At 41.5% G+C, this 12,498-nt stretch overlaps 1 protein-coding gene and 1 non-coding gene across 2 annotated transcripts; both read right to left on the minus strand.

Moving 5' to 3' along the window:
• Positions 1-2,557: 2,557 nt before the first annotated feature.
• On the minus strand, positions 2,558-11,700 carry farsa (phenylalanyl-tRNA synthetase subunit alpha). Its single transcript, XM_023273460.3, has 13 exons — positions 11,524-11,700; positions 10,495-10,632; positions 10,140-10,238; positions 9,930-10,048; positions 7,746-7,838; positions 6,192-6,320; positions 5,994-6,109; positions 5,577-5,661; positions 5,404-5,503; positions 4,770-4,938; positions 4,429-4,506; positions 3,734-3,848; positions 2,558-2,985 (listed from the first exon to the last, which is right to left on the minus strand). Exons 1-13 carry the CDS (start codon positions 11,668-11,670, stop codon positions 2,880-2,882), a joined length of 1,494 nt encoding a protein of 497 aa, XP_023129228.1. The 5' UTR covers positions 11,671-11,700; the 3' UTR covers positions 2,558-2,879.
• LOC111570612 (small Cajal body-specific RNA 11) lies at positions 7,585-7,730 on the minus strand. Its single transcript, XR_002746286.1, has one exon. It is a non-coding gene; the product is annotated as a small Cajal body-specific RNA 11 (non-coding RNA).
• Positions 11,701-12,498: the final 798 nt, after the last annotated feature.

The following is a 12,498-nucleotide window of genomic DNA, read 5'->3' on the forward strand; positions in this document are numbered from 1 at the left end:
CTATGCTAACTGTTCATCCATTACCTACATATATCCGTCTAGTAGCACCATTTGAGTTTCCAGCAGCTAATTAATGTTAATTAATAACTTATTACTTTTAGTTAACTTTTCAAATTCGTCCCTTATTGATTTTAATGTTCATTTATTGTGCATTTAACAGTTGTTTAAGCTGTTTTTGGCTAATTTTTTGCTACTTATCCAATAGCTAAATTTAGCTGTCTAGCTGCACCATTTGCCTATTACTTTTAGTTACATATTTACACATTATTGGTCGCTAACTTTAAAAGTGTCCACTTGTTAATTTTAATGTTATTCCATCATTTATTACATACATTTCACTGTTTATCACTTTTGCCTACCTATAGTTAGCTACATTTAGCTAGCTGTTGAGTTGTGTCCATTACTTTTACCTGTCTCTTCGTTTATCTCCATTTGTGATTTACCAACGGCTAATTGATCGAGTTAGTTCTTTACTCACTACTTTATGGAACTTTTAAAATTGTTACACATTAGTATTAATCAACCTTATTCCACCATTTGCTATTTTAACTGTCCTCTAACTGTTAGGACTTCTCTGCTGACCTCTGTCTTCCTTGTTTAGATTGTTTACTGGGTCCAGCTAGTGACGAAGACGAAGACAAGGACAACAACCAACAGCTCAGGGGCCCCGGCCATCCTCCTCCACATCCATTCGCCCACAACGCCTTCCACGTGTGGGACCAGGATGATGTGGTCATCCCTCTATCTCCTGACGAAAGCCCCCAGGGCAGCCCACTGCTGCTGGCCGCCATCCCCTACATCCCTTCCATCCCTTCCTTCTTCCCACACTCACACAGTCCAACTCACAGCCCGCTGGCTTCCTCCAGCAGCCCGGGTCCCACCAGGGAGATCACCATCCTGAAGGAGTTCTGAGTTTCACAAGGACTATCTATGATACAGATGAAGAATGGACTTCACAAGGAGCAACAGCATAAGACTTTGATGTCAAACATACAATTTGTGAGGACAAATGCTGGGGACTTGTGGCTGTAAACAGATGGTTGTGACACATGCAGTATAGAAACCCCGTCTAAAGTCCTTCTGTATTGCCAACAACAACAACAACGCTGGGAAAATGACTGCAAAGACTCTCACAGTGTCTCTTACATGTGAGGGGATTTGAGAGCATTAGACCACAGAAGTTAAGACTGTGGTCTCTCCTGCACATCATGTAAACAAAGTAAGAAGGGGAACAAAGACAAGAAGGAAGAACAGGAGCGAATATTGTCTCTGTGTGCCTGACTTTCAACGACAAGTTTGACATGTTCAATGAAATGTAATAAAATAGAAGTTAGTTCATGCTGTAAACAGTGCAGTAAGGCAAATGTACCATCTTCTTTCTTTGTGGATGTAATAAAGTTGTTTTTTTAATCAAAAGTGGCTATAATGCAGTGCAAGAGAGGACTCCTGCGAGTTCAGTTTGAGTGTGATGTTTGTCCTGGCACCACGAGACTGTCCATCTGTCCTATCATTGTAATCCACCTGAGCAACACAAGATTAGCTGGAAAGTCACCTCACAGATGTACAACTTCCTCAGAATGTGGTGTGTCTCATGTCAAAGATATTTGTTTGTTTGTTAATCTGTGTTCAGACCAAAAGATGCAGGGGATCAGCGTGTCCACCGAGCCTGTCAACAACCAGCTGGTCTTCTCCCACACTTCACCAAAACGTTATTTCAAGACACTGAGGGATTAGCGTAAGTGGAAGACTTAACGGAATTCCAGCAATTCAACACGTACGTACACAAGACGCTTTAATCCCGCAGCCTTTATCACAGGTGTCACACGCACCCGTGACTCCAGCTGTCTGCTGTGCACAGCCTTAATAATGCAGCTTACGGCACAAAAAAGCATGAGGAATGGTGGAAAAGTTCATTTCTTATTCAAATACCACCGTAAAGCAGCTCTGAATATGGAGAGGGGAATATTTGCAGCTTATTCTGCAGCCCTGGCTCTAAACATCACTGGAATCAATTCGCTTTTAATGCAAAATGTAAAGCTCCCAATAGGCCTATTTTAAATGCAGAATCCAAAACAGTTCAGGGTGTGCTTGCCTTTGCCTGAAAAGATTACAGCAACACTCACTGGGCCTAAGAAACAGTTTGGGTCACATGGTTAGCTCCTCCAGCAAGAGCTTAGGGAGTTAATTTGAGCGCTGAGCTTTCTCTGAACTTTAGTCTGGAGTTGTGAAATGAAGAAAAGGGCGCCGTCATTGGATGCGAGATTCACGGCAGTCATCGTGATTTAAGAGGACGACTGACAGATTAGGATCTCTGTACGTAAAACGTCTTTTCAAAAAGTCATTACGGATTATTCAGGCACAGCAAGCCTGTTACTGCAGTCGCACTTGCAGGGTTTAAAGTGAAAAATAATCGTAAACCTGAACTTTTTTGCTTTTGGGTACAATCTAGCTAACTAACAGGAAATTATGATATCCGCCTTTGCAAAGTCAGACTACAGATTATGTAAAATTTGCTAAATGTAGAAAAAAAAAGAGAGAGAAACAAGTCACCCTGTACTGGAAGTTGGAAAAAGCTTTTAATTTTGCGTTTGTCTCGTTCCAAAACTAGCATGTTTCCCTGTACAGGAAGGTCATCTGTTCTAACTGAGGCAAGGTGATGTAAAAAACAAGTCAAGACTTGCACTCAGGTTTTGCATAGCAGCAGATTTCATATAATGCTGCTCCTGTGTGATGAAGCCCTTGGAAAAATATTAGGAGATGTGTCTTCAGAACTGCAGAGAACAACAGATCCTCTTTGAGCTACAGCTGGAGGGTGGAGGGTTTTATCAGTGAGGTGCTGAAGATAAAAAAGGTCCATCCAATGGAATAATCTTAATAACTCAGGAGTCCAGTCGGCATATCGGGCCGTCGTAGACCATCTGCAGGTTCACCTTGTGTCCCACCAGCTCTCTGATGTTGTTGATGCCGTATTTAATCATGGTGGGCCTGTGGGACGGAGCAGAGGGCTGAGTGAGCAGCAATCAGATGCAGCGACAACAGAGATGGAGGTGTTTGTGTTGCGTCTGTTCCAAGATGAACAGAGCAGCAGCAGCAGCAGCAGCAGCAGCAACAACAGGGCCGGCTGGTAGAGGCAGGATTACTCAGTGTGGACGGTTAAAGCCTCTCCCAGCTCACTGGCTCCATAGTCATTAGCGCTGACAGTTGTCCCGAGTTAAAACTCAAACACAAAACAAAGCACTCTGCAATCCTCAGCAGTCTGACCAGCAAATGACCCGTATAGTGAGATTTATCTGGGAAAAGTGAGAGTTCTGTGGAATGGAACTGCAACAAAAACTGTTGAAAATAGACTTAACTGAAAGAGGAAAAAGCAGCAAGTTAACAATATCTGCAAATAGCCACAACACATGATTGGACATAAAACAATTCCATTATTTTATGTAATGTATTAACATGAAAAATCCTCCTCTGAATACAAACCTAGATATCTGAAATGTGGGTCAGATGTGAGCTCAGTGGCTACAGGGTTAGAGGACTGATGATGTCTGAATCACACACCTTAAATCCCTGCATGGGAAATCTAGTAGAGTTTTATAGAAACACAGATGTGCTACCACTTTCTCCACCCACATGGTCATCAAACTTAACGATAAAATAACAGGACGGCTATGATCTCTGAAAGCTGCGTGGGGAACTTGAAACAAATTCATTTTGTGTTTCATGTGTGTGTGTTCACCTTTCCAAAGACAATCCCCAGGCAATTACAGACACATCCTCAGGGAGTCCCATTGGCAGCAGCATCTCTGGTCTGAAGACCCCTGAGTTTCCCACTTCCACCCACTTTTTCAGTCCTGTATGTCGAGAGAAACACATTTATAGTGTTGGAGGACCAGTCGGAAATCACAAACCAGAGCTGTCGTATGGGACGGATTATTCAGACCTACAAATATCTCTCAGATCATGCATTAAAACCCTAAAAAGTCATCTCTGTGTTTTTTCCAATGAATATGATCCCTTTTTTCATTAAATAGCTGAGATGTAGTTTTCCATTGTTGTCCAGAGTATAAAAAACACCATATGGACATGGTAGCAAGGTAAAAAAACAAGGTTTTCACATTATAGTTCAACCAATAAAATGTGTCCTTTTAGCAGCCTTGGTCTGAAAAATTATCTTTAATTTTATTGAACCCAGTAAATTACATAAAAAGTATACACATAACATAACCACAAATAAAAATTCTCATAGATGGACAAAGATTTGTTTCTTCAAGATTTTGTCAGCTGTTGGTCTCCATCTGAGGCCCTGATGCAGTTTAGTTTTGTCACTCTGAAGCAGTAAAAGGAAACAAGACTAGTTTGCTTTAAATTTGGTTGACCACACGGCTTCTGAGCCTCAGTGGTAGCAGGTTATCTGGAGGTCTTGAACTATACCTTCATGGTAGCTGAACACTTCCATGCTGGGCTCTGTGTACGGGTTGTAGGCCGGCTTGAAGCGCAGTTTGGTAATTCCTAAAGAGAAAAAAGTAAGAAATATGTGGGACTGAACATCTGAAGGCACGAAACAATCTGAGAAATCTGTCTTTTGGTAAAACAATCTCATCATGAAGCCTGTAGAGATACTGCAGCTGCACTCAGACTGTTGTGTTGTGGATTTTATGTTTAGTTCTCCTTCAGGAACTTTGCTTATTTAAGTCCTCTTTTGAGGACATCTAACTGCAGTCATAACAGTAATATAACTAGTCCAGGTCCCAGTGTCCCCTGCGGATCCTGACCTAGTTTGGTGAAGAACTGATGCAGAATCCCCATGAGGTCTCCCAGTGTGAGTCCGTAGTCGGCCACCACGCCCTCGATCTGGTGGAACTCTGCTAGATGGGTGGCATCCAACGTCTCATTCCTGAACACCCGGTCGATGGAGAAGTACTTGACGGGGGTGAACTTCTCCTGGTGAGCAGAGATTCATGGTTAATGAGGACACATGCAGGGTGTTTGGACAAAAGTGTGACTATTACACCGTTGTGGATGTTGAACATCTCAGTCTACAACTATCTGCTGCTGTACCAGCCTTCAGTCTGTAACTTCTCATCGTGGATTTACTGCCATTCAGACACAAGAGCATTAGCGAGGTCAGGTAGAGGGTTTGGCTCTCTGTCAGGTTTCCAATCCAAGTCCAAAAAGCCAGTGGTGTGCTTAAGCTGTAAGTCTGAGGACACTCAGGAGACAAACGCTGGCGTTCCTGTTCACTGGAACACCGTATTTATTCATTTATTTTATTTGGCGGCAAAATACCTCATTCCAGCCCTACATGTTCCTTCCTCCACATGTTCCTTCTTCCACGACATAAAACATCATCTAAGCCATGACTAGAACTATGACACTAACATTACCTCCTGAGTAATTGTAGCTCACCTGTTGTGCGAGTTTATACAGCATGCGTGCACTGACTGCTGTGGTGTGAGTCCGGAGGATGTTCTTCTGAGCCTCCTCTATCTTCCAGTCATATTTGTACCTGGATCACAACAGGACATTGAATCACACTGAAGATGGGAGATGCAGTAACGGAAACTGTGATTATGTCTCACCCTTGTGAACCGAAGCCTCCCTCTGAGTGGACCTTCTTCACTCTCTCCAGGTAGTCCTGGGGGAACTCATGGGCAAGTGCCGGGTCTGAAAAACGACGTTCAGAGTGACTGATCATCATGTATGACTTGGATCGGATGAAGAAAATAGCACAACTTTTGCTAGAGATACTTTCAAATGTCACTCCTTCAGTCCATTTCCCATGGTTACCCTCAATTCTTTTATCTATTGTTATTTGTTACTGTTTGCCAGACCCCTTATCTTTTACCTTTTGTTGTCTTCCAGAACTCTTGATTCAACCACCTTTTGTTCTTTGCTGTCATACCTTCTGTCACTACAGCAAACTTAGAAGGACTAAGAGTGTAATTTCTTCAACAGATCGGACTCGGATGGAGAATTTCTACGACACGCAGCCTCACCAGACAAGAAGAAGGTGTCATGTTGGTCTCTGGCCGGATGCTGCTGAGGCTGGAACAGGGAGTCGAAGTTCCAGAAAGAGCTTTCTATGAAGTTGTTGGTCGGCATTTCAGTGAAGCTACAGAGAGCAGAGAGTTCATTTAGCTTCTTTACATGTGTGTGAGATGTGTTTTTTAAAATCTGTTGTCGCTGCTGCTCACCCCATCTCCAGGAAGATCTGCCTGAACTGCGTCCGCACCTTCATCAGCGGGTGCAGGTGACCACAGTCTGGAGCGACGCCCATGGCTTCAAAGTTGTAGGGCTTGAATTTCTTCTCCTTCCAGCTCCCACTGCAACACAACAGAGAGGCTGTTACAGGAGGACGGTGGTGGAAAAGGACAGGACTGACTGCAACTCTGACTTCAGCAGTCGTGCTTCTTTACAGGCAGTAGCTTTTCAAAAATTACAGAATAATTGTCCCAGTTAATTTCAGCATTTTTAATCTGCAGCTGACACGACTGAATCAAATCAATGGTGTGAAAAATTGACACAAAAGTAAAAACATCAGTTTGTATTTTGGCCAGGAAAAGAGGGAACATCTGGAGGGTCAATATATAATTCAGGGACTTCTGAAGACCATGGGATATATCTTGCATACATTTTGATGAAAAGTAGTAAAAACTAATGTTTTTATCTTCATTATGATCATGTCTTCACAAATTCCATTATTGTTTATTATGGAAACAATCACTTATTAATAAAAAATGACTGGATATCACTAAAATGTCAACTAAATAACGGTCCAAATTTAACAACAACCACCTTCTAACTAGCTGAACTATAATAAAATTAACTTCTTCAAAAATAGTTTTGATTGTGTTCTTTTTATTAAGTTGAGATAATCATGACAGATATTTCTTTTATGGCAATATATCAAATTTTATACGGAAAATAACAAACTCATAATTTGTCTAAACTGACTATAAAATTTCAAAAATGACTCAAAATGTACAAACTGGCTCGGACAAGACCAAAAATAACTCACAATGTGAGAAAAATTAACAGAATATCTGGTCAAAATGTCTCAGAAATTGTTCAAAATGACTCATAATTTGTCCAAAATCACATAAACTTCTCCAAGATATCTCAAATATTTTCCAAAATGACTCAAAATAAGTCCAAAAATGACTAAAAAAAATGTCCTAAATGACAAAAGCTTGACCCAGAATGTACAAACTGACTATTTAATATAAAATATTGTGAGCCAAGTGTGGATTTATCGCATGTCAACAGGTTTACTACAATATCTTTAGAAATAACTTTCAATCTCAAGTTTACTCAAAATGCTCAGGAATGGTGCAAATCACAAGATGCCTAAAATCATCATTTTATTTTGAAATGTTTCCTTGACTAAACTGACAATAAGAGGGTCACTGTCACAAGAACAGCACAAATAATGTGTTCTGCTTTCTCAAGGCCATCATGGACTTTGGATTTATCATGTATTATTTGTTAAACATTTTTCAGGACTTCAAGACACCCTGCATAACTTAACCTTAGTCCAGGCTAAATGAATCATTTGCTTTGTTCAGTCCTTCTTTTGGTCGCCATCATTCTGTCCTGCCCTGCCTTTAGGACCAAGTCCACACCTTTGGACTGGTCCCCTTTTATGGGCAGAAGTTTTTCTGTGTCTTCAGTCTGAAACCCCGCATTCTGTCACTGTCCGACAGAGGGAGGCAGACGGGACACAAGCTAAATACAGCGTCGTTACTCACGTGGCGATCATCTCAGGGGTGAGCTCCGTCTCCTGTTTGGTGATGGTGGTGCTGAAGGAGCTGCCCTTAGTGATCCAGTAAGACTTCACCGTCCTAAACACACACACATTTAAATTACTTCATGCAACCAAAAGTGACCCAGAGAGTGACTTTTTGTTTGATCAAGCAAAAAAGTCTAATCGCTAAATCAACACAGCAGTCATAGCAAGTTTCAAGCCTTTTCTAAACCGACTTTGAAGAAGCTACTCATGCTTTTATCAGGTTTAGACAGGGCTACTGCAACCCACTTTATATTCTCATCTCCCAGTCTTCCATCAGCCGCCTGAAACTCATGCAAAATGCTGCAGCGCGTCTTTTAACAAACACCCCCAGACGTGAGCTCATCACTCCAGTCCTTTATGCTCTCCACTGGCTTCCAGTCCAGTCCAGAATTCTTTTTCAACTTTTCGTGTGCTCTTAACAGTCTTGCTCCACCTTATTATTAACTTTATGGGACCAAAAAAGAGCTCTGAGGGCATCCGATCAGCGGCTGCTTGAAGTACAAACTCTGGGGTGAAGATTTTTGCTTAAACTATACTTACGTCACTGTAAATGGAATTTTAAAGCCAATTATTCCGAGGAAACTGAGATTAGAGCTTGTTTAGACTTTTCCAGCACCCTCTGTTTTGTTTAATGTACCCCTATGATGAGGATTTTAACACTGAGAAAACATAAACGTCACTGCTTCCATGTCCTCTGTGCTCAGCGGTGAGTATTTCCTGGTAGGATAACACTAAGCAGCAGGATTCTAAGTTGTAGCAGCTTTATACAGCTGCAGTCTGGCCACCAGTTTGAGGGATTGCTTCCTGACTAAGAGGATTTGGGAAGAATATGCACCTTGGTATCAATCCAGAGTATATGTCAATGATCTAATCACGATCTCCTCACCTTAATCAATTAAGTTAATGATTTAAACTCTTAATTAGTTTTCCACCTAAATAACGGTCAGTCGTTTCCTTGAAGGACACGAGAATGATCACACCTGTAACATGTGCAGTTTGGAGAATTAGATCATGAAAGCAGCAGATTCACACTGAATTCATTTTTGGATCAGTTTCTAAATGTAAGAACATTCGTCAAAACAGAGAATAACGACACTAGCACATGCGTAACTGGAGTTGGAGGATGTTTTAGAATTTTCTAACAACTCATCATCAGTCCAACAACCAGCAACTGCATATTTTATATCTGCAGAGGTGAAACACCACATTTGGGATCATCAGCTGGACAACAGCAGCAAACCACAGGACCAAAATGAACCAATATTTGCAAATGTATCCTGCTGGTAAACAATCCTTACACTGTTAATAAAAACCCTTAAGATCTTTGATGGGCAATAACCTGAAAAGATGCAGTCATTCCACTTATGAAATTGTATTTTTTCTTTTTCTGTCACCCAGAAATCAGAGCCTGCTGTAAAACACTGCTATGTTTCTGTTATAGTCTCTCTCTATAAATATGCTGTGTATGTATTTACAGATGTAGCTGTGTGGAACTGTTTCAGTGTACATGTGTGTATATATGTATACAGTCATGGACGAAAGTATTGGCACCTCTGGAATTTTTCCAGATTTACACCATTTCTTCCAGAAATGACAGCAGAAAACCAACTGTATCTGATTAAATAAAGCTCATCTCAGATTTTCTGCAAAGTTTCATCAAATTTGTCAGACTTTTTAAAGACCTCTGTAAAATTACACCGAATCCAATTTGGTACCCATTTCACCATATGTCATTACTTATTAATGCCCACATTTATTTATTAGGAATATAACTACTACATACTGTAGCAGCAGTAGGCAGCGTTGGACTGAAACTTCACAAAGAAAACAGATAGAACAGCCTCCTGCAGCACAATCTACTGTCAACACAACCCAGCGTTTAGCTTAGAGAAGTACGTGTCCAAACAGCCACAGACACTTTTAGAAAAATGCATACGCAACATTTATGTCCGCTGCAGGACAGAGCAAACGTTCAAGACTTCTTAAAGCATTCTCAGGGTTTCTAACAAGACTTTTCAGTACCTGCAGATAGTATTTAATTACTATGTACCTACAATGAAGTCACTGGGCCACAACAAACCTTCTACTGCCACCTACTGGTATCTAAAGTCACACATTCGTCACTGAAGTACAAACGACTTACACTTCAGAGAGCAGCTTCCTCTTCTTCAGCTCGTTCTTTTCTTTCTCGTCCAGCTGACTGAAGTTTCCTTTCTGCACCTGAAGCAGCTTCTCTCTCACCTGGTCCTCGATGTTCTCCACCTGACGGTCAAAACACAACCACACCTGTTCACACACCTGGCCGAGAACGTCGGATGAAAAAGGTCACAGGTTAGTGCAGAGGAATACATACAGCCCTGAATATCCTGGGGCCGCCCTCCTGGGTCTTGTCCACTCGGATCCACTTGTTGGACATGGCCTTGCTGAAGCCGATCTTCCCGAAGGACAGTTTCTGCACGGGGACAAATTCAGGGGTTCAATAGTGAAGCTAAACAATCAAACGAAATGAAACGTGATGAAATATATCAGCATGAAAACAGATGTCTCACTAGAAAAGCATAAACTATCAATGGCTCAGGTAGATGACACCAATATGTCCAACTAAAGCCCCCTACTTCTGCTGCTACTAGAGGATGGACAGGAGGGACGGCAGGTTAACAAAGAGGATGGATTGGACCCGACCTGTCCTGTCCACCTGTCCCACTCACCATGAGCTCACTCTGGGCCAGACCCTCCAGAGGGATGGAGCTGAACACCCGGGCTTCATGGCTGCCCTGCTCTGCGATCTCACTGCCTTCAACCGTCAGCTCCCAGTGTTTGGAGGAACGCAGATCAGCTGAGATGATCTGGAGAGGAAGGAACAAACACACAGTCAGCTGACCTGAGATCTGCAGGAGACTCTTTAGCAACAGTCATCACAGCTGCCTGACTACTACTATTAGTACTACTAGTGCTTCAACTAGTGCCACTAGTACCAGTGCTACTACTACTGCTACTTCTGCGACTAATACTACTACGCTCTACTACTACTACTAGTACTACTACTACTGAAGGACTACTACTGCTTCTGCTACTACTACTACTGGGCTCTGACTGCTCCTCTCCTCTTTAAACCTGCCCTCCTGATTACAGTACTACTACTATTACTACTAGTAATACTACTACTACTAGTGCTACTACTACTAGTACTACCACTGCTACTACAGGGTTCTGGCTGCTCCTCTCCTCTTTAAACCTACAACTACTACTACTATTACTACTACTACTACTAGTACTGCCCTCCTGATTGCAGTACTACTACTACTAGTACTGTCCTCCTGATTGCAGTACTACTACTACTACTACTACTACTATTAGTACTGTCCTCCTGATTCCATCAGTCACTCTAATGTTGACTACTACTACTAGTACTACTACTACTACTAGTACTGTCCTCCTGATTGCATCAGTCACTCTAATGTTGACTACTACTACTAGTACTGTCCTGATTCCATCAGTCACTCTAATGTTGACTACTACTACTAGTACTACTACTACTACTAGTACTGTCCTCCTGATTGCATCAGTCACTCTAATGTTGACTACTACTACTAGTACTGTCCTGATTCCATCAGTCACTCTAATGTTGACTACTACTACTAGTACTACTACTAGTACTGTCCTCCTGATTGCATCAGTCACTCTAATGTTGACAGTAACACTCGGCCCTCCGTCGCCTCTCAGTCCGGGAAACTCACGTCGCCGAGAGCCTGCAGACTCTTCACGGCTCCCACGATGACCTGGTGGTCCACCCCGAGGCTGGCCGCCACATTCAGGCTGTCCACGCCGTCGTCCGCCTTCTCAATCCGCTGTAACAGCGTCTCCACCACGCCGCTGTCCGCCATGCTGGATCCCTTCAGGCCCGAAAGAGACCGAATGTGACGTCAGTATAACCAAAGGCCGAAAATACCCGAGTCGCGACGAAACGGGTTTACCGTAAATACTGTAATACTGTACTTAACCACAGCACTGATTGTACATCATTTTGGTCGATAAATTAATTCTATGTATATTGAAACTTTTTTTTCAGGGTTTGTTTTTCTGGAGAAATTTGTGAAACATTACAAAATCGCAGCAGCACCTTAAAATACTATCATTTTAATTTTAAAAACTATTGAATAGCAGCCACAAATTCATAAACTATAGAAAATATTTAGTTTAAAATGAATTTTATTGAAACTGTTTAATACATCACAATAAGAAGCAACTGAGTTCAACTACTTGAAAATGATTTGTAATTCAATTTAAAAAAAAAAAAACTTTATTTGTCCCTTAGTGGCAATTTAAGATCCTAATGACTGTAATATAAATTGATTGTTGCAATGGAAACAAGAATGCATTTCTGCACAATATTTTCTTTTTCATTCATTGAATTTTGATTCCAAATTCAACTAAACTGTTGCCCTCAAATCAAAACATGATATTTTTTCCAAATCACTGCAGCTGGGTCAACACATTTCTCATTTAATGGGGAAAAATTAAGAAATAAGAAATGTACTCTAAGAAAACATCAGCATTCATTCAGTTACCATGACGCTGAGGAATTTAATGGAGTTAAATTGCAGTTATGTTGATTTTTCAGTGTATGTGCATGAGTTTCTCTCACCTGTCAGATATGTATGAAGCCCCAAAGTTTTCTTTAATCAGCCTCTGATTAAAGGATAATCGTGGGG

The sequence above is a fragment of the Amphiprion ocellaris genome, chromosome 19, assembly GCF_022539595.1.
Source record: "Amphiprion ocellaris isolate individual 3 ecotype Okinawa chromosome 19, ASM2253959v1, whole genome shotgun sequence".
Classification (NCBI taxonomy): Eukaryota; Metazoa; Chordata; class Actinopteri; family Pomacentridae; genus Amphiprion; species Amphiprion ocellaris.